Source organism: Equus przewalskii, chromosome 16 (genome assembly GCF_037783145.1).
Source record: "Equus przewalskii isolate Varuska chromosome 16, EquPr2, whole genome shotgun sequence".
Classification (NCBI taxonomy): Eukaryota; Metazoa; Chordata; class Mammalia; order Perissodactyla; family Equidae; genus Equus; species Equus przewalskii.
The window spans coordinates 28,249,456-28,268,243 of NC_091846.1; the positions used below are offsets into that span (position 1 = coordinate 28,249,456).

The 18,788-nt window shown below is 40.2% G+C and overlaps 1 protein-coding gene across 3 annotated transcripts in view; it reads left to right on the forward strand.

The window, feature by feature from the left end:
• The first annotated feature begins 2,632 nt into the window (after nucleotides 1–2,632).
• The window catches only part of VWA8 (von Willebrand factor A domain containing 8), a 358,168-nt gene continuing 342,012 nt past the window's right edge, over nucleotides 2,633–18,788 (forward strand). The window contains exons 1-2 of one of the 3 annotated variants that reach the window (XM_070578403.1): nucleotides 2,633–2,967; nucleotides 12,685–12,762. In XM_070578403.1, the coding sequence (XP_070434504.1) occupies nucleotides 2,805–2,967; nucleotides 12,685–12,762 (241 nt within the window). In that variant the 5' untranslated portion in view covers nucleotides 2,633–2,804. The remainder of the gene's footprint in view (nucleotides 2,968–12,684; nucleotides 12,763–18,788) is intronic. The other 2 variants (XM_070578404.1, XR_011527880.1) reach the window with 2 other exon arrangements.

Consider the following 18,788-nt stretch of genomic DNA (forward strand, 5'->3'; position numbering starts at 1 on the left):
AAGTCTGTTCTTTTCCATTCAGCCTCACTGTCACCAACAGGGGCTCACTGTTTTGAGCAAAGATTATTGTTACTGCCACATAGTTAGAACTTGATGCTTCCTGTCTTCCTTACTCAATTCAAAGTCCATGTCTCTGCCTAAAACAGGATCATCAAAACGTCTAGTGGCTACCCAATTTGCCTATAGGTTGAAGCCCAACTTCTTCATCTAGCCATTCAAGATTCTTCACTCTATAATCTTTTCCTCCCTCTCTGACAATGCCTTCTTCTACTCTCCAAAGATCCTACCCCTCTCATCTGGCTGGTCTCATTGTCCCTATCAATTAACCACGCTTACCAGGACTCTAAGCCTCTGCTCATGCTCTACATCTCTCTTCTTTGTTAATCCAAATCTAAACTAGCATTCAAGCTAAAGCTCAGGTACCGCCTTCTCGCTGGCTCAAATTTTCCTTCTTATTGCAGGAGATCAGTCACTCTAAAATATCTTCACCATTTTCCCATTTCCTGGAGGTTAACGTGCAAACTCTTCTCCTTTGCATACAGCATGGTCCCAATTTCTCCTTCTGGCCTTATCTCTACAAACTACCTCATGTACTTCACCTCCAGACATAGTGAATCCCTCTCTGCTTCTCAGTCTTGCCGTGTATTTTCAGCTCTTTGTAGATGCTCTTCCCTCTGCCAGATATGAGTTGCCCTTTTCTCAGTGTGACAAACCCTTGCATATCCTTCAAGAATCATTTCAAACATTATTTTCCCTGTGAAACCTCACTGACTTCTCCCAGGTGAAGTGCTCCACCCCAGAGTACCTTGAATCTAAATATCCTAAACACATGTCTCATTGTATTGTAACTCTTTATTTGTATGTTTGTCTTCTATACTTGATATGAGCCCGTTGCTACATAGTACCTAGCAGGGTACTGTTTATACAATAGCTGCTCAATAAATGCTGTTGAATGACTGAATGTTCTAACCTGTATTGTTCTCCCCATTGTCTTAACTCCCCAGGCCCTTAGTGCTTACATCAGTTATTTTGCTAAATTAACTTTGATTGTTATTCCACTGTTTGAAATGTGTACTGAGTTTTAGTAAGATTAAATGGAGATGCCCCGACCAAGGTACCTAACTCTTCCGGGCTCAGTTTCTTCATATGGAAAAAATGGGAGATGGGGGCCGGCCTGGTGGCACAGTGGTTAAGTTCGCACATTCCCTTTTGGTGGCCCAGGGTTCACTGGTTCGGAGCCCGGTGCGGACCTATGTACTGCTTGGCAAGCCATGCTGTGGCAGGGGTCTCACACATAAAGTAGAGGAAGGTGGGCACAAATGTTAGCTCAGGGCCAGTCTTCCTCAGCAAAAAGAGGAGGATTGGCAGCAGGTGTTAGCTCAGGGCTAATCTTCCTCAAAAAAAAAAAAAAAAAGGTAGATAATAACAGTCCCTGGAAATATTGCTGTGTGAAATGAGATAACACGTTAAAGTGTTTAGCATAATGCCTGACACACAGCATGTACTCAAAGTGGGAGAAGCATTTTATAAACTGTTACACTCTATATTCACGTCATTTTCCCCTTGTGGACTCATAGGGTTGTCGGGAAGATTATATGAGAAGACACATGTGAAACCATGTTGTAACGCACCAGGCAAACGGTGACCTTTATTTTCACTGTGTCCTCAACTAGGTTAGAAGCTTGTTTCAGACTTCATCCCCTAAGCCCAAGTCCTCCGCAAGACGCACAACGCATTACCCAGCTCAGCTTGTCTTTCACAGCCTCCTATCACTTTCTTCTCGATTGCTTTGAGCGTTATGCACAGGGTACCTACCTGCTCCATACACATTCAAAGATAGTGACAACTCTAGAATTAGCAGGGCCTTTAGCTAAAAGTGAACGAAGTCTTCTGCATCCTTTTTGTTTGATGTTTGTTTTGTATAACTTGACTCAAACATTTTGCCTGGGTCCATTCACTCATGACACTTTGGAGATGCAGTATAATGACATCAGGCCTTGTCTGCTCCGGGTAGGACCACTTCCGCTTTTGGTATGTATGAAAAGGAGGCAGCCTTAGCCAGTGTCCCACTTTTTTCTCTTACTAAAGACATAAATTATGTTTATATAACTCTTGCACTGCAGAAATGACTGAAAAAGTGCTTGATGTGGGTCCTTTCTGACATTTTGGCAATTTCTATATATCACTGAGATAGTTTTCCATTTAGAATTTGGGGGGGGGAGGGGAATCATGTAGAAAAAAGATACAGGGTAAGGACCGTATGAAATACTGGTATGGTTACAACGAATCAAGACAGGTGAAAGTTCCCACCATCTCGAGAATACCTACTTAGTTTCTGGAAAGGATTTGAAGCGGCGTACCGGCAGAGCGCACTCTAGTAAGACTGGGCCATTGACCAAGAAATGGAGACGGTAAAAGCATCTGCAGGGTCACAGCACCAAACGCTCCTAACACCCGTCGTTACAGAACCACAAGGGAACGGCTGGAGGTCGGCATGGGGGTCGCAGGGAGGGCGAGGAGCGAGGGCAGCTCCCCGTCAGCAGGTAGCCCGACCCCCTGCTCCGCCACGCCTGCTCCGCGTCGGCCCCCGGCGCCGGCTCCTCGGCTAGAGCGCCGCAGCTCCCTCCGCCCCCGTGGGCCGGGCCGGCCCGAGTCGGCGGAGGCGGCCGCGCCGGGGGAAGCAGTTTCCGGCGGACTCGGCGCAGAGCCGCTTCCTGTCCCCCTCGCCTCGCCGTCTCACGCTGCCCGCCCGCGACGCCGCTCGCCCCGGACGCCCTCGCCGTCCCCGGCAACGGCCTGGCCCCATGCAGTCCCGGCTCCTGCTGCTCGGGACGCCGGGCGGTCACGGCGGCCCGGCCGCGCGGCGCGTGCGGCTGCTCCTGCGGCAGGTGGTGCGGGGCAGGCCGGGCGGCGACGGGCGGCGGTCGGAGGTCAGACTGCGGCACGCCGGGGCGGGGGCCGACACAGGTAACCCCGGCCCCCCGCAGCCCCTGCGATCCGCGCGGGGCCCCTAGCGCCTCCGCCGCTCCCTCCCTGCTGCTGCAGCTGCGCTGGGAGCCGGGATCAGGTTCTGCTCTCCACTTGCCGCTAACTGCGGTGTAACACGGGGCAAGGCGCTCGCGCTCTCTGTGTCTTTTTCTGTGGCCCAAGGGAACTGGACTAAGGTTTCTGATGACCTGGAATAGTGCTTTCTCCTTCTCCCACTCTGCTTTCACCCCCACAGTTCTGACCTGGATTATAGTCCGCGCAGAGGGTAATGCAGCAGCCTTCAGAGGCTGTCGAAAGCTGGACTTGACCTTGCTCTCTTGAGTCCAAAGGGCCTGGAAGCCGGTTTGTGGCAGCTTCCAGCGAGGGCTAATGGCGACTTAGAAGTGTACATTCTCGCCAAAGAACCCATCGTTCACGATGTTTGACATATATCCACGAACCTTTCCAAGTTTTACAAGAGTTTTTCTTTCAACTTCATTAAAGCCCCTGACTCTACAATTGAGGTATCAAGACCTAGAAGGGAAAAGTGACTTGCTGGTGATCCCACAGCTAACTGGTGACTGCGTTAGAATCACACGCTCTGATTTCTAAGCTCAGTGTTGTTTGGCTCTACCTGAGCTGGTTTCAGGAATCTCTCTTTGTGTGTTGGAGTTAGAGCATTTGTGTTGGGTAAGGGAAGAGATGTATGTTGTTGCTGCTCTTGAATGGCAAACTGTTTCTAGGCAAGATTTTGTCAGTGTCATTGTTGCTTACAATAAGGGAGGTTTTCACTATGCAATTGAAGGTTTCATTGTTTCTCTTCCCTTACCCGTCTTCTTGCACTCCAGATAATTTTCCTTGCCAGGAAATGAGCGGTTTAAGTCCCACACCTTTCATTTCATCCATTCATTCGCTGGACAAATGAATTTTTTCGTTTTCTTGTATAGAGTTGCGATTTCAAATTTTGCCCCTTTATCAGTTATTGTGACTTACAGGGTGTTTGTTTATTTCTTTGTTTTTTGTTCTTTGAGTTTTTTTTAAAAGATTTTATTTTTGTCCTTTTTCTCCCCAAAGCCCCCCAGTACATAGTTGTATATTCTTCGTTGTGGGTCCTTCTAGTTGTGGCATGTGGGACGCTGCCTTACAGTGGTTTGATGAGCAGTGCTGTGTCCGCGCCCAGGATTCCAACCAATGGAACACTGGGCCGCCTGCAGCGGAGCACGCGAACTTAACCACTCGGCCACGGGGCCAGCCCCTGTTCTTTGAGTTTTTCGCTTGTTACTCCTTTGTCCTAGAAGGCAGAGGTCAAGTGTCGGAGTGTAGTGTAGTTTATAACTTGGGCTTTGGAGTTAAACGGTCTGAGTTGGAGTCCATTTCTACACTGTCTAGATATGAGGACTTGAGGGTAGGTTACTGAATGTTGTGGCCTAGTTTTTTTAACCATAAAATGAGGATAAGGAGAGTATATCCATACGATTGTTATGAAGATTTAATTAGTTAATACGATTCCTGGCACATATTAATGTTCAATAAAAGTTAGCTTCTTTATTATTCTTGGTATACATATTTTCAGCTATGGGAGAGTTATTCTGTTTCCTTGGCTTTACAAGAAATGAAACCAGTTCATTTTAAGTTTAGAACTGTCAGAACGATGTGGGTAGGTAGATGGAATTGAGTTAATTCATGTGAACTTTTTAAAAAATTAAAATTATTCTTTGTACGTGAATAATGTTGATTATAAAAACATTAGAAATGCACGTGCATGTGAATTTTTAACATCTTTTATATAGGTATTTGTGATTAGTTGTAAATGTCCTCAAAATTTGTGTTATGTCTGGCAAATCAACGTACAAGCTTTACTTCAAATGGACACATTACAGACAACGTATTAACTTCTTAGACTCAGACATTGACTCTGGCAAGATCACACCACAAGGAGTAAATTGTGTTAAACTTACTTTCCTTGCCACTGCAAAGATTCACAGGGTTGAAGTTATTCCAACTGTGGATAAATGCAGCTGGGAACTCATCAGAGATCTGGGCTCAAATAACAGCTGTGAGCCAGGTAAACAGGAGGCAAGCTCTTGGCTACCCTGGGACATGATGTTGGCCATCAAGGTTGGAGTGTCCCGTTTTGAACCCAGAGGTCATACCCAGACAAATGGAAAACCACAAATAGCAGTATGCCGTAATTAATTACAGTTTAGTTGGAAAGATGCTTTCAGCCTCACTCACGCGTGTGACCAGTAACGCATAATCTCCTCTCTGCATGTAATTGACCTTGCTTTCTAGTATGGAAAAAGAGCAACAGGTACATAAACAATAGATACAAGTTATATAATATTCTTATCTCTCCTGGACTGTATGTATGTCTTCTTTATCTTTATATTCTTTTTGGTACCTGTCAACATTTTGTACCTAATAAGCATTCAGTGGCTTATGTTAAAGTTCATACAGAGACGGAGCAGGAGAGGCTGGAATTGCCTTGTTGACTTTATAAACACTGGTAAGTAGAAGGAAGAGAGGGTCATTTGTGTTAAAAATAAAAATCCCCAAACTCACTGCTTTTTATCCTTTGCTTCAGATAGTCTAAGTATCTATAATTTGTAAATTCTTTATTATCTCTTGACACTTCAGTTAGTAGTAGTGTCTCTTGGCTGTAGGAACAAAGAGGTTAGCTACGACAAAGTTTTCAATAAGGGTTATTGTAGTGTTTTCAAAGAGGGAGCCAGGCAGGTGGGTTCAGTAGGACTCTGATGTTAAATAGGTTCAGCTATACCATAGATCAAGATCAAATGATAAACCTGGAAATGTAACTCCGTATAAATCCACCATGACACAATTAGTGCTGTCACTTAATGCCATCATTAAAGGGATTCATTGCTTTATCTTTATGACTTTAGTGTATGAAATAAATTTATTTATAGAAATATTAAAAATTTTTTTTTACAAGAAGTCTCTGTTCTTGTAGAAAAGCGAAAAATAGAAGCAAAATCCCTTAAAACATAATCCTCCCACACAAATTCATAATTGTCAACTTTTTGGTGTTAATCCTATCAGATTTTATATATAATATTTACTTATTTATACAAATTTCTGTTTAAAAAATGGGATCATGTATGTTTTTTAATTTATTCTCACTTAGCCATTATTGTGAACATATTAACATTATGATAGATACTGTTATATGTGCTCATTTTAAATAGGTATTAAGTTGATATAGTTATATAATTTATTTTACCAATTTCCCATTCTTGGATATTCAGTTTCTCTATTTTTAAATATATGAGCAGTGCAGTAAACATCCTTCTATGTGCATTTCTGTGATTTTAAGATTATATCCTTGGTCTACAATAGAATTAATGACTTCGGGGAGGGGAAATATGGAACTCTGGTTTGCACTGAGAAATGTGAGGTAAAGGGAAATGCTATAGTATGGTTCAGGTCTTTGCTCTGTATTTTACTAGTATTGAACTTTGGGGAAATTATTAACTACTTTGAACCTACAGCAGGCTATTTTGACCCTGAGGACGTTGTGACCCTGTTATTGTATTAAAGAGTTAAGGAGTAAAATCCCATTACAGTTGAAACCAAATAAATCCTTAGGAAGACCTGTATTAGGAACATGCAGACTAACCTGGAAATTGCTGATATATTTGGTTTTCTCTTGGGTGTAAGTTTTGTGTTAAAAAAAAATGGTGACGCTAAGCCAGTGGTTCTTAACCAGGGGTGATTCCCCTCCCCTGCAATGTCTGAAGACATTTTTGGTGGTCATACTCAGGAGGAAGGGGGTGCGACTGGTTTCTGGTGGGTAGAAGCCATTGATGCTGTAAACATTCTACAATGCACAGGACAGCCCCTCATAACAAAGAATTATGTGGCTCCAAATGTCAATAGCGCTGCTGTTGAGAAACCCTGAATTAAACCACCTTCTTTGTCAAAGCTATGTCATTGAATTGTCAGTACATTTCATAGAACTGCATGTCCTAAAGTGTATATATTCACTAACATAATCCATTGTTTACAATTTGGGAGAGACTAAGAGCATTAAAAAGCACATTTTAGGAGACGGGCTACCACAGATGTGCCTAAATATGTTAAGTGAGAAAAGCATTATTGAGATTGGTAAAGATCTTGACAATAGAACAGCCTTGAAATATCTGAAGAAAATATCCAAATTTCTCTGGGGTTAGCCAAGAATGAAATAAAAAACTATCAGTCATATGAACATTTTAAATAATTATTAGAAATTATCAATATAAGATAAAACTCGGACAAAGCTATATACTGCAAAATTTGTTATTGATTAAACTTTGAGGAAAGAATAAAATCTTTTTGGTATTCAACCTATGCTGATGACCACAAAGGAAAACACAGAGTTGTACAAGATGCAATTAGTAAAATTCTATATCACCAAAAAAGTGATTGATAAATCAAATCTTCACTATAAAATCATAGTTTAAATAAAAGAAAAGTGAAAATATGCTCTATAAAAATTGATCAAGGAGTTTTTGTGGCTTAATGAATTTTGCTCTGAAAGCTAGTTACTTGATGAAAATTTACAAATGCTAGTATTAATCTGATTAAAATGTTTGTTTTCAGAATATTCTTGGGATCAAAATGTTCCATATTTCTCTCTGAGTGTGTACTTTCTTTGTAAAATAGGGATTGTTACACTTGCTCTGCCTGCTTTTACCTTACAAAAATTATTGTATTAGTCAGTAGTTATTTGGTTTTAAGTGACAGAAATGTGCACAGAAAAACACATTTTTTGTTCAGATAGATGAGAGGTCCAATGACTTTAGGCTACGCTAGATGGGGGATGCTCAAATAATTTCAGAGTGTGGGCTTTGCCTTTCCCTGTGGTCATCCTGCTTTCCACTCTCCATTATTAGATCTTTTTTTTCTGTTTTGGTTTCAGTGTCTGGTAGGCTTTCTATAAGTGATAGCAGTGATAGCCTAACTGATAGTCGCAGACTTTTGTTGTCTTTACAGTGTCAGAAGACCAGAGAACATCTTTTCCTGTGAGCTCTGACAAATAGCCTGGTGAAAACTCTTATTGGCCAAGCTTGGATCGTGTGCCCATCTCTAAAACAATTATTGTGGCCAGAGAGTAGAATGTTTTGGCAGGGTTCCTGTTACGAACTTCCGGGGGTTTTGTCGCCAGGGTAAAGGTTGGGATGAGTGGTATGAACTCTACTCAAACCAAATGGGATGGGTTCTGCCCTGGAGAGAGGAATTCTGTTGTCAAAAGAAAGGGGAAAGAATATTGGGCATGTAAAACAAAACAATTGTTCACCAAAAATATAACAGAAAAATATGACACATGGAAAAACAATATCTAGGCAGATTTATGTTGATTTGAATAATTTTTAAAGGAGGCTTCTCCTAAACCATAATTTAAAATGTCCGTTTGTGTACTACCCTGGAGCAATGCCCCATACACCATAGTGAAATAAGTGGGAGAAGGGCTCCTAAAAGGGCCTGTGGGGATGGAGAACCTGTAGGGCTAGTTCTTATTCAGATCAGTGTTAGGGCAGAACGCATGGAACGGAGATCTGGAAACTGTGATCCCCTTAAGACCACCATGCTCTGTACCCTTGGAAAGTGTTTGTGTCTCTTAATTTAAAGACCATTGTTGTAGAGGAAACATAACCAATAATTGTAATACAGTGTGACAAATGCTCTTACAGAATCATTAATCACATACTATGCTAGTAGAAAGACGGGAATGGAGTGATCACTTTAGGGAAGTGGAGATCATGCAAAAGGAAAAGTAGGAAAGGTTCAGTGGGGACATGAAGATATTTGAGGACTAGTTGTGTAAGGGAAAGAAGTGTGAGGGAGATGTGGAAGGCCTTCCAGGCTGAGGGAATAAAGCATCAGTTACTGAGATAGGAATCTAAGAGGTGGAGCTGGTTGGACAACACAACAGAAAATATAGAGTTCTATTTTTCTCGTGTTAAAGTTGAGATCTCTCTGGAATCTCTAAGTAAAGTGTCCCGCAGACTTCTGACAGGTGTGGAACTCAAAAGAGAGATCTGAACCAAAGTAGACATTTAAAGCTTAGTTGTACTGAGGCTTAGATAAGAATTGCGCCATTTGTATGGATTAGGTGACTCAGGAAAGTATTGCACGGTAACAGAAGTTGGCCAAGAACTTCAGCCTTTGAGGCAGGGAGGGCAAATGCCTAACCCATATGAATGCTTGCCTACAGCAGGCGTGGTGGATTGATCATTGCTCCATTTCTTAATGAGTCCAGTTTCCATTGTGATTTCTTTTTTGGGTTTTTTAGAAGCCTATTGCTTGATTTCCGAATGTTTAGAGATTTTCCAGTTACCTGTTTGTTACTGATTTCTAGTTTAATTCTATTTTGATCAGAAAACATACTTTGTATGATTTCAGTCCTTTGAGATTTATCAAGACTTGTCTGGCCTATGATCTATTTTGGTGAATGTTCAGTGCACGTTTAAAAAGAATATGTATTCTGTTGTTGTTGGATGTAGTGTTCCATAAAGGTCATTTAAGTTGAGTGGTTAATAGTCTTTTCAGATCTTCTCTATCCTTATTTCTGTACTTGATCTTAGCCAAAAGGCTGAGAAGCAGAATCCTTACTTCTCTATCCTTATATATTTTTTCCTGCTCTTCCATCACTTACTGAGAGAGAGATATTAAAATATCCGGATGTGATTTTGGATTTGTCTATTTCTACTTTTAGATCTGTCAGCTTTGCTTCATGTTTATTCCCTGTCTCCTTCCTTGCCAGGTCACCACCATGGGTTTGCTGTATTCCTCCACGAAGGGTCACAGCTCCTCTTAGGAGGCTTTCTGAATATATTCACTCTTTGCTTGCTCTCTGCCCTTGCCCCTTCAGGCTTTCTGTTATTGCCAGTCCCAGGGTATTGCACCATCCTTGTTGATTTTCCTACACTTTGCCCACACTTTTGTAAGTGGTTCCTTTATTATGCTCTCCTCAGTTACTCAGTTTGAATGTACCATCTGTTTCTTGCTGGGACTCTAATTGATAAATGGATATATTTAGGAAAAGTATTTCAATCAGTTAGAAAATCTAGTTCAAAAGCTTGAAATGAGTATATGTCTGACATGTTCAAGGGGTTGTGAGGAGACCAGTGTGGCTGGAGTGGATTAAGTGAGGAGACTAGCAGGAGATGAGGTCAGAGAGGAAATGGGGGAGCCAGATCAAAAATAGCTTTTTAGGCCTTTGTAAAGACGGGAGGGTTGAGCAGAGGACTGGCGTTACTTGATTCCTATTTTATTATGATCACCATGGCTGCTCTGTTGAGAATAAACTGTAGGGCGCAACGCAAGGGTTGAAACAGATCTGTTAGAAGGTGGGCGATAATGCTGTTTAAATGACAAAATACATTTAGGTAGAAAACCCCTAACTGGCTAGCATCAGCGTTATGGTGATAGAGGATGTGGTGAGAAGTGGACAACACTGGATATATCTTAAAGACAGAGTGAATGGGAGTTTTCTGATGGATTGGGGTGTGAAAGAGAGAAAAGTTGAGAATGACTGCAAGATTTCTGATCTGAGCAACTGGAGGGATTAAGTTGCCAGTAGAACTGGGGGACACTGTGGGTGGAGCACATTTTGGTGGAAAGATCAGTTCAGTTTTGAATATGTTAAGTTAAAGGTGCCTCTTAGGATATCCGTGTTTGGAGTTCTGAGGTCTGGGTTAGAGATACAAATTTCAGAACCAGCAATATATTAGTTGCACTTTAAACAAAACTGGGTGAGCTCATCGAGGAGAGGCTGTAGATAGAATGGAAAAGAGACTAGAACTACGCCTCTGCACCCCATGTGAAGAAGTTGGGGAGGAGAAAGAAAAGCAAAGGACACTTGAGGAGAGGAGGTGAGGGGATGAAAGGGAAAGGGAGAGAGAGGGGAGTGGAATCCCCTGTTGTCTGAGTCTTGAGAGGAAGCAGGGCCCTGACTCCACTCTGGAAATCACAGTGGTTAGCTCGTTCTTCCACCTGCTCCCCGGCAGCCAGGCTGTGGGTAATGACGTAGGCTTGGCTGGTTAAATGCCCTGCCCAAGGCTTTGAATCATAAGCGAGTTGTGCAAAGGCTGCAGGAACAGTTTACTTATGGTCACATCCTTATTATTTGAAGATGTATCAGAAAACTTTAAAGGTAAAGAAGCATGATTTCTGCAACTTAAGGTGGTGTTTTTCCTTCAGATCTTTTATCCTGAAGATATTTTCGACAGGTTTGAAAAATAGTAAAATGAAATGTTTGAGGAGAAAAAAGTTGTTCTCTGGTCATGGTGTCCCCTGCTGTGGATCTGGTGGTGCCAGGGGCTGTATCTCAGTGAGATTATCCTGGGGTGCGACTTTGACTGTGTTTCCTGTTGCCTTCCCTGTCATGCTGTGGACTGGTTTCTGAGTCTGGGTCTCTTCAGTAACCCGTGGTTCCTGTGAGCTATGTCATATAACTGCTCTAACAGAAACCCCAAGGTTTTTTTTACTAAGCTGGTTTGAAATGGAGCTTTTGTTACAGCTATTATATGAAATAGCTCATAGGAACTATGGGTTACTTAGAGCCAAGATTAAGTAAAATGACATAAATAATGTGTCTTTACAGTGTTTGCCAAATAGCCACTACTCAATAAATAATAGCTTGTGTCTAGACTAATTCAGAGGAAAATTCCTTTGATTTGTACAACTGAACTCTAAATATACATGTTATCTTTATTAGAAAGTATGCCCGTGTTCTACACAATGTTTCTACTTTTCTCTTAATTTACCACATACCTATGATAAATTTATTTATCTATAAAAACTTTTCACAGATTTACAAATTTCCTCATTTGTAAAGTCGTTGTCTCACAGGGTTATTTTGGGAGTGTGTAAAGTACTTAGAAGACACTAATCATCTAACAAGTGTTGGCTGTTGTTATTACCATGATTTAAGGCCTTTAGTCTCCAGGATACCTCACTAGCTCAAAACTGGGAATGTGGAAAGACTCGTTTTGCACAGCTACTTTTTCTAAGCATCTTTGAACCCTTTCCAAATGAAGTTCCAGGTGCAGATGGTATCAATAAGTCTGTTTTGCTGTTGGAGAGAGCAAAGCAGAGATTGGTTTCGTCCTGCACTTTAGAAGATCAGCCAGAAATGAATGTAATTAATGTTACTTTAAAAAATTAGAACCGTGTAGAAGTTACTGAGAGCTTTTGTTTGTTTCATGTATGGATTCTTGGCATGTATACCACTGGGGCTTTACTTTTTTTGTGTGTGTACCTAGAAATACTGAATTTTGGGGTTGTGTTACTGGAGAACTTGAAGTTGTATATAATAAAAATAAGAACTTATAAAGATGTAAAAAGGTTGCAGATATGTGTTAAAGATACCACCCTATGGATGCTTTGGATGATCTTCAACAAAATGCTTTCTTGTCTATTGTTGTTGACTTTATTAGTATTACAATTAATGAGAAAATAATGCTGGTTAGTATAGTTTATTGTACTTTACCTTTTTTGCTAACATATTTAAAATGTGAATTTCACTGATGCTTCACTTCTTTATATAACTTATGCTTTGAACAGACATTTTTGAGCATAGTGCCTGACACAATGTGTGCTACATTTCTCTAACATCCTGCTCTGTAGGTCAGGAGAATCATTGTGAAAGGTATAGTGTGTGGTTTTCTTACTTGTCTATTGTAATGGTTGTGTTTCCTTATTCTCTTTTAGGTGATACAGTTAGTATTGGAGATGTATCCTACAAGTTGAAAACTCCTAAGAACCCAGAACTTGTGCCACAGAACTACAGTAAGATATAGTCATTTCTTTATGCATGAATAATTTAACTTTTCATTGTGTGAGTGTTCAAACATAGACAAAACTAGAGAGAATAGTATAAACCTGATGTATTTATCATTCAGCTTCAACATTTATCAATGTATGTGGGTCTTCTTTTACCTGACTCCCTTTTTTTTTTTTTGATGAGGAAGATTGTCCCTGAGCTAACATCTGTGCCAGCCTTCTTCTTTTTTGTATGTGGGATGCTGCCACAGCATGGTTTGATGAGCGATGTGTAGGTCTACAGCCAGGGTCTGAAGCTGTGAACCCTGGGCTACCAAAGTGGAGCATTCGAGCCCAACCATCATGCCACTGGGCCAGCCCCTTGACTCCCATTTTTTTGTTCTGGAGTATTTAAAACCTATGCCAGACATTGTATCACTTCACCCATGAATATTTTAGTAAAACATTTATTTTTTCACATACTATTGTTTCTTTTTGAATTGGGATAAAATTTACATATAATGCACACATCTTAAGTATTCGTTTTGGTTAATTTTGACAATTTCATAAACCTGTATAACCACCAAGATTACTTTCATTACCTCTGAATGTTCTCTTGTGCTCCTTCCCCTCTACCCTGCCCTGAAAACCACTGCTCTCTTTTCTACCATGATAGATTGGTTTTGCCTGTTCTTTAGCTTTATATAAATAGAATGATATAGTCTGGGTTTTTTTTTTGTGTGTGTATCAGGTTTCTTTTCATCAGGATAATGATTTTGAGGTTCATCCATGTTGCTGCACCTATCAGTTTATTTTTATTTTATTTATTTATTTTTTACTTTTTTTTAAATTAAGATTATGATAGATTACAACCTTGTGAGATTTCAGTTGTACATTATTGTTAGTCATGTTATGGGTACACCACTTCACCCTTTGTGCCCTTCCCCACCCCCCCCCCCCCTTTTCCCTGGTAACCACCCATCAGTTCTCCTTGTCTTTATGTTAACTTCCACCTATGAGTGGAGTCATATAGAGTTCGTCTTTCTCTGTCTGGCTTATTTTGCTTAACATAATACCCTCAAGGTCCATATCAGTTTATTTTTAATTGCTGAGTATTATTCCATTGTCTAAATATACCACAATTTGTTTATCCATTCTCCTACTGGTGGGCATTTGGATACTTTCCATTTTTGGACAGTGGTGAATAAGGTGATATGAACATTCCTGGACAAGTCTTGTGATCATAAGTTTCCACTTCTCTTGAATAAAAAGGAGCTGAATTGACATGTCATAAGGTGCATGCCTGTTTAACTTTGTAAGACACTGCCAAACAGTTCTCTGAAGTAGTTGTTCTGTTTTACCCTTTGACCAACAGTGATCTTCTACATCCTTGCCAACACTGATATTTGCAGTCTTTTTATTTTATTCATTCTACTAGGTATGTAATGGTAATTCATCATGGTTTTTGTTTTATTGAGGTATAATTCATATACCATAAAATTCACCTTTTTAAAGTGTGCTACTCAGTGGTTTTCAGCATATGTGCAGAGTTGTGTGATGACACTGCCATCTAACTTTAGAACACTTTCATCACCCAAGAGAAACCTCATACCCATTAGCAGTCATTCCTCATTTCTTCCTCCTCCTCCCCTTCTCCCCACCCTGCCTTTGACAATCACTGATATACTTTCTCTTTTTATAGATTTGCCTATTCTGAACCTTTCGTGTAAATGGGATCATACAATGTGTGGCCTTTGTGTCTGGATTATTTTATAATGTTATCATAACTTACAATGTTTTCAAAGTTCATCCGTGTTGTAGCATGTATTAGTACTTCATTCCTTTTCATGGCTAAATAATATTCCATTGTATGGATATACCACTTTTTCTTCACTCATTCATCACTTGATGGACATTTGGATTGTTTCCACTTTTGGGCTATTAGGAATGTTGCTATGAGCATTCATATACAAGTTTTTGTGTGGACATATGTTTTCAGTTTTCTTGGGTGTGTGCCTAGGAGTGGAATTGCTAGGTCATATGGTTACTCAATGTTTAATGTTTTGATAAATTACCAAACTGTTTCCCCAGGAGGCTGCACTATTTTACATTCCCATCAGCAATGTATGAGAGTTCTGGTTTCTCCACATTTACCAACATTTGTTAATGTCTGTCTTTTTTTATTATATCCCTCTTTGTGGGTGTGAAGTGGTATCTCATTGTTGTTTTGATTTGCATTTCCCTAATGGCTCACAGATACTGCTTTCCTCAAAATCATGTCACTTCTCTTCTCAGAATTTGTTAAATGACTCTTTAATACCTTAGGAACAAAAGTCAGTCCTTACCTTTCATGATCTGGTCTCACCCTCAGCTCCTGCCATTCTCCTTTCCTTTCTCCGTTCCAGTCATTGGGCACAATATAGCGTAATTTTTTGTTCACTCTTGAGATTCTTCCACTAGACTATGTGCTTCTTGAGGGAGAATATCTCACTTCCATCTAACACAAATTTCCATTTACTCTACCTCCTAAATGGCTCTGAAATTTGTCCTCTCCCCTCTGTCCCACTTTTCTTTTGCTTTTTTGTTAAAGATTTTATTTTTCCGGGCCAGCCCGGTGGCGCAGAGGTTAAATGCATACACTCTGCTTCATGGCGGCCCGGGGTTCGCCAGTTTGGATCCCGGGTGCGGACATGGCATCGCTTGGCATGCCATGCTGTGGTAGGCATCCCACATATAAAGTAGAGGAAGATGGGCACAGACCTTAGCTCAGGGCCAGGTTTCCTCAGCAAATAAGAGGAAGATTGGCAGCAGATGTTAGCTCAGGGCTAATCTTCCTTAAAAAAAAGATTTTATTTTTCCTTTTTCTCCCCAAAGCCCCCTGGTACATGGATGTGTATTTTAGTTGTGGGTCCTTCTAGTTGTGGCATGTGAGATGCTGCCTTAGCATGGCTTGATGAACAATGCCACGTCCGCGCCCAGGATCCAAACTGGCGAAACCCTGAGCTGCTGAAGTGGAGCATGTGGACCCAACCGCCCGGCCACAGGTCCGGCCCCTGTCCCACTTTTCTTTTACTATATTTTTTTGAATTGTTTTCTTACAGGTTACTCTAGAGATTACAATTAACAATATAATTTAAACTTGTTCAGATTAATACTAACTTAATTTCAATAGTATACACAACTTTACTCCAACATAGTTCTGTTCCCTTCCACTTTCTTTGTGCTATTGTTGTCATACAAATTATATCTTTATACATTAAAAATCTATTGGCACAATTTCATAATTATTATTTTATGAAGTTGTTTTTTAAATCAGATAGAAGAACAAAACAGTTACAAGCAAAAATATGTTCACACAATAGTCCCCCTTTATCCACAGGGGATATTTTCTAAGACACCCAGGGGATTCCTGAAACAGCAGATGGTACAGAATCCTATATATACTATGTTTTTTACTATATATGCATACCCTTGATAAAGTTTAATTTATAAATTAGGCACAGTAAGAGATTAACAACAGTAACTAATAAAATAGAACAATGATGGAAATAAACTGTTATGAAAGTTACTGTAGATCTTAGCAACCTCAGCATATGATGTTTTTTGCTTTCCTTATTAAGTCAAGCACTTTTGCCTTTTCACTTAACGGAGGCACTTTATAGCTCCTCTTTGGCATATCCAAATGGCCAACATGACTACTCTTGTGCGTTGGGGCTATTTTTAAGTAAAATAGGGATTATTTGAACACAAGCACTGTGATACTTGGGACAATGATCTGATAACCAAGATGGGTATTAAGTAACTGATGGGCAGGTAGCACATACAGCATGGATATGCTGAACAAAGGGATAATTCATGTCTGGGTGGGATGGAGTGGGATGGCTGACGTGAGATTTCATTACACTACTCAGAATGTTGCGCAATTTAAAAGTTATGAGTTATTTATTTTTGGAATTTCCCATTTAATATTTTTGGACTGCGGTTGACTGTGGGTAACTGAAATTGCAGAAAGTGAAACTGCGAATAAGAGGGGACTACTGTACTATCTTTGTATTTACAGATGTAATTACCTTTGCTGGTGCTCTTTCTTTCTTTGTCATGGATTTGATTTACTTTCTAGTGTGCTTTCATTTCAGCATGAAGGAAGGACTCCCTTTAGTATTTCTTGTAGGGTGAATCTGCTAGTGATGAATTCTTTCGGTTTTTGTTTATCTCTGAATTTCTTATTTCTCCTTTGTCTTTTGAAGGATAATTTTACTGGATACAGAATTCTTGGTTGACAGTTTTTTCTGTTAGCACTTTGAATATGTCATCTTACTGCCTCTGGCCTCCATAGTTTCTGATGAGAAGTCAGTTATTAATTTTATCGAGGCTCCCCTCTATGCGATGAGTCACTTTTCTCTTTGCTGTCAAGATTCTCTCTTTGTCTTTGACTTTTGATAGTTTGGCTATGATGTGTCTAAGTGAAAATCTCTTTGAGTTTGACCTATTTGGAGTTTGTTGAGATTCTTGGATGTGCAGATTAATGTTTTTACATCAATTTGTGGGAGTTTTTGGCAATTATTCTTTATTATTATTTCTTTCTTCCCTCCTCTCTTACTTTCTTTTTCTGGAACTCCTATTATGTGTATGTCAATATACTAGATAGTGTTCAACGGGTTTCTGAGGCTCTGTTTGTTTTTCTTCATTCTCTTTTCTTTCTGTTTCTTAGATGAAATAATCTCAATTGACCTGTATTTAAGTTTGCTGATTATTCTGCCTGTTCACATCTGTTGTTGAGCCCCTCTAGTGAATTTTTTCAGTTCACCTATTGTAGTTTTCAACTTCAGAATTTCTGCTTGGATCTGTATATAATTTCTATTTCTTTATTGATATTTTCTGGTGAGATATGGTTGTCATACTTTCCTTGAATTCTTTTTACATGGTTTCTTTTAGGTCTTTGAACGTATTAATAATAGCTCATTTAAAGTGTTTATCTACTAAGTCCAGGGTCTGGCTTCCTCAGAGATAGCTTTTCTGACTGATTTTTTTCTCTATGTAGGGGCCATACTTTCCTGTTTCTTATAATTTTTTTTGTTGAAAAGTGGACATATTAAATAGTATAATGTGGCAACTCTGGAAATCAGACTCCTCTCTTCCCCAGGTTTCGTTTTTGCTACTTGTTGTTGCTGTTTATTTTATGATTTTCATAGAGTATTTTTCTAAAGTCTGTATTCTTTTTTAAAATTTTTTTGAGGAAGATTAGCCCTGAGCTAACGTCTTCTGCCAATCCTCCTCTTTTTTCTGAAGAAGACTGGCCCTGAGCTGACATCCGTGCCCATCTTCCTCTACTTTATATGTGAGACGCCAATCACAGCATGGTGTGCCAAGTGGTTCCATGTCTGCACCTGGGATCTGAACCAGTGAACCCCGGGCCGATGAAGCGGAATGTGCGCACTTAACTGCTGTACCACCAGGCTGGCCCCCAGAGTCTATATTCTTTGTCGTGTGCAGCCACTAAAGTTTCTGCTCAGTTAGCTTAGTGATCAGGCAATGACTGGGCAGAGATTTCTTAAATGTCTTGGACAAATAAATTTTCTCAGCCTTTGCCCAAGGCCTCATGTTGGGCATCATTTCAGCACTCCAAAGGCAACTTACCAGTGTGTCTTAAACCTTTACTACCTGCTTTTGCAAAGCCTTAACATCAGCCAGAGATGAGAGATTAGGCCCTTCTCAGGACTTTCCTGGACATGTACATAGTCCTGCACATGTGCATGGCCTTCAAGATTCCAAGGCATACACTGGAGCTTTTCAAAGCCTCCTTTGGACATCTTATTCTCAGTTTTTCCTTTTAAGTTTTGTTTTGTTTTGTTTTTTAGTTTTTGGTCATCCTCATGTTAGCTCCAACTGGTTTTGCTGCATCAGGCAGCTGTGATGTTAAGCAATGGTTGCTGATTTTTTTTTGACAAACACCCTGGGAGTAGAGCTGTTTACACATAGGGAGCTCTGAGTGGTTCAACTAAAGACAAATTCTAAGAATGGGGCTTTTCAGGGAGCTGCTGGACAGGTTGGTA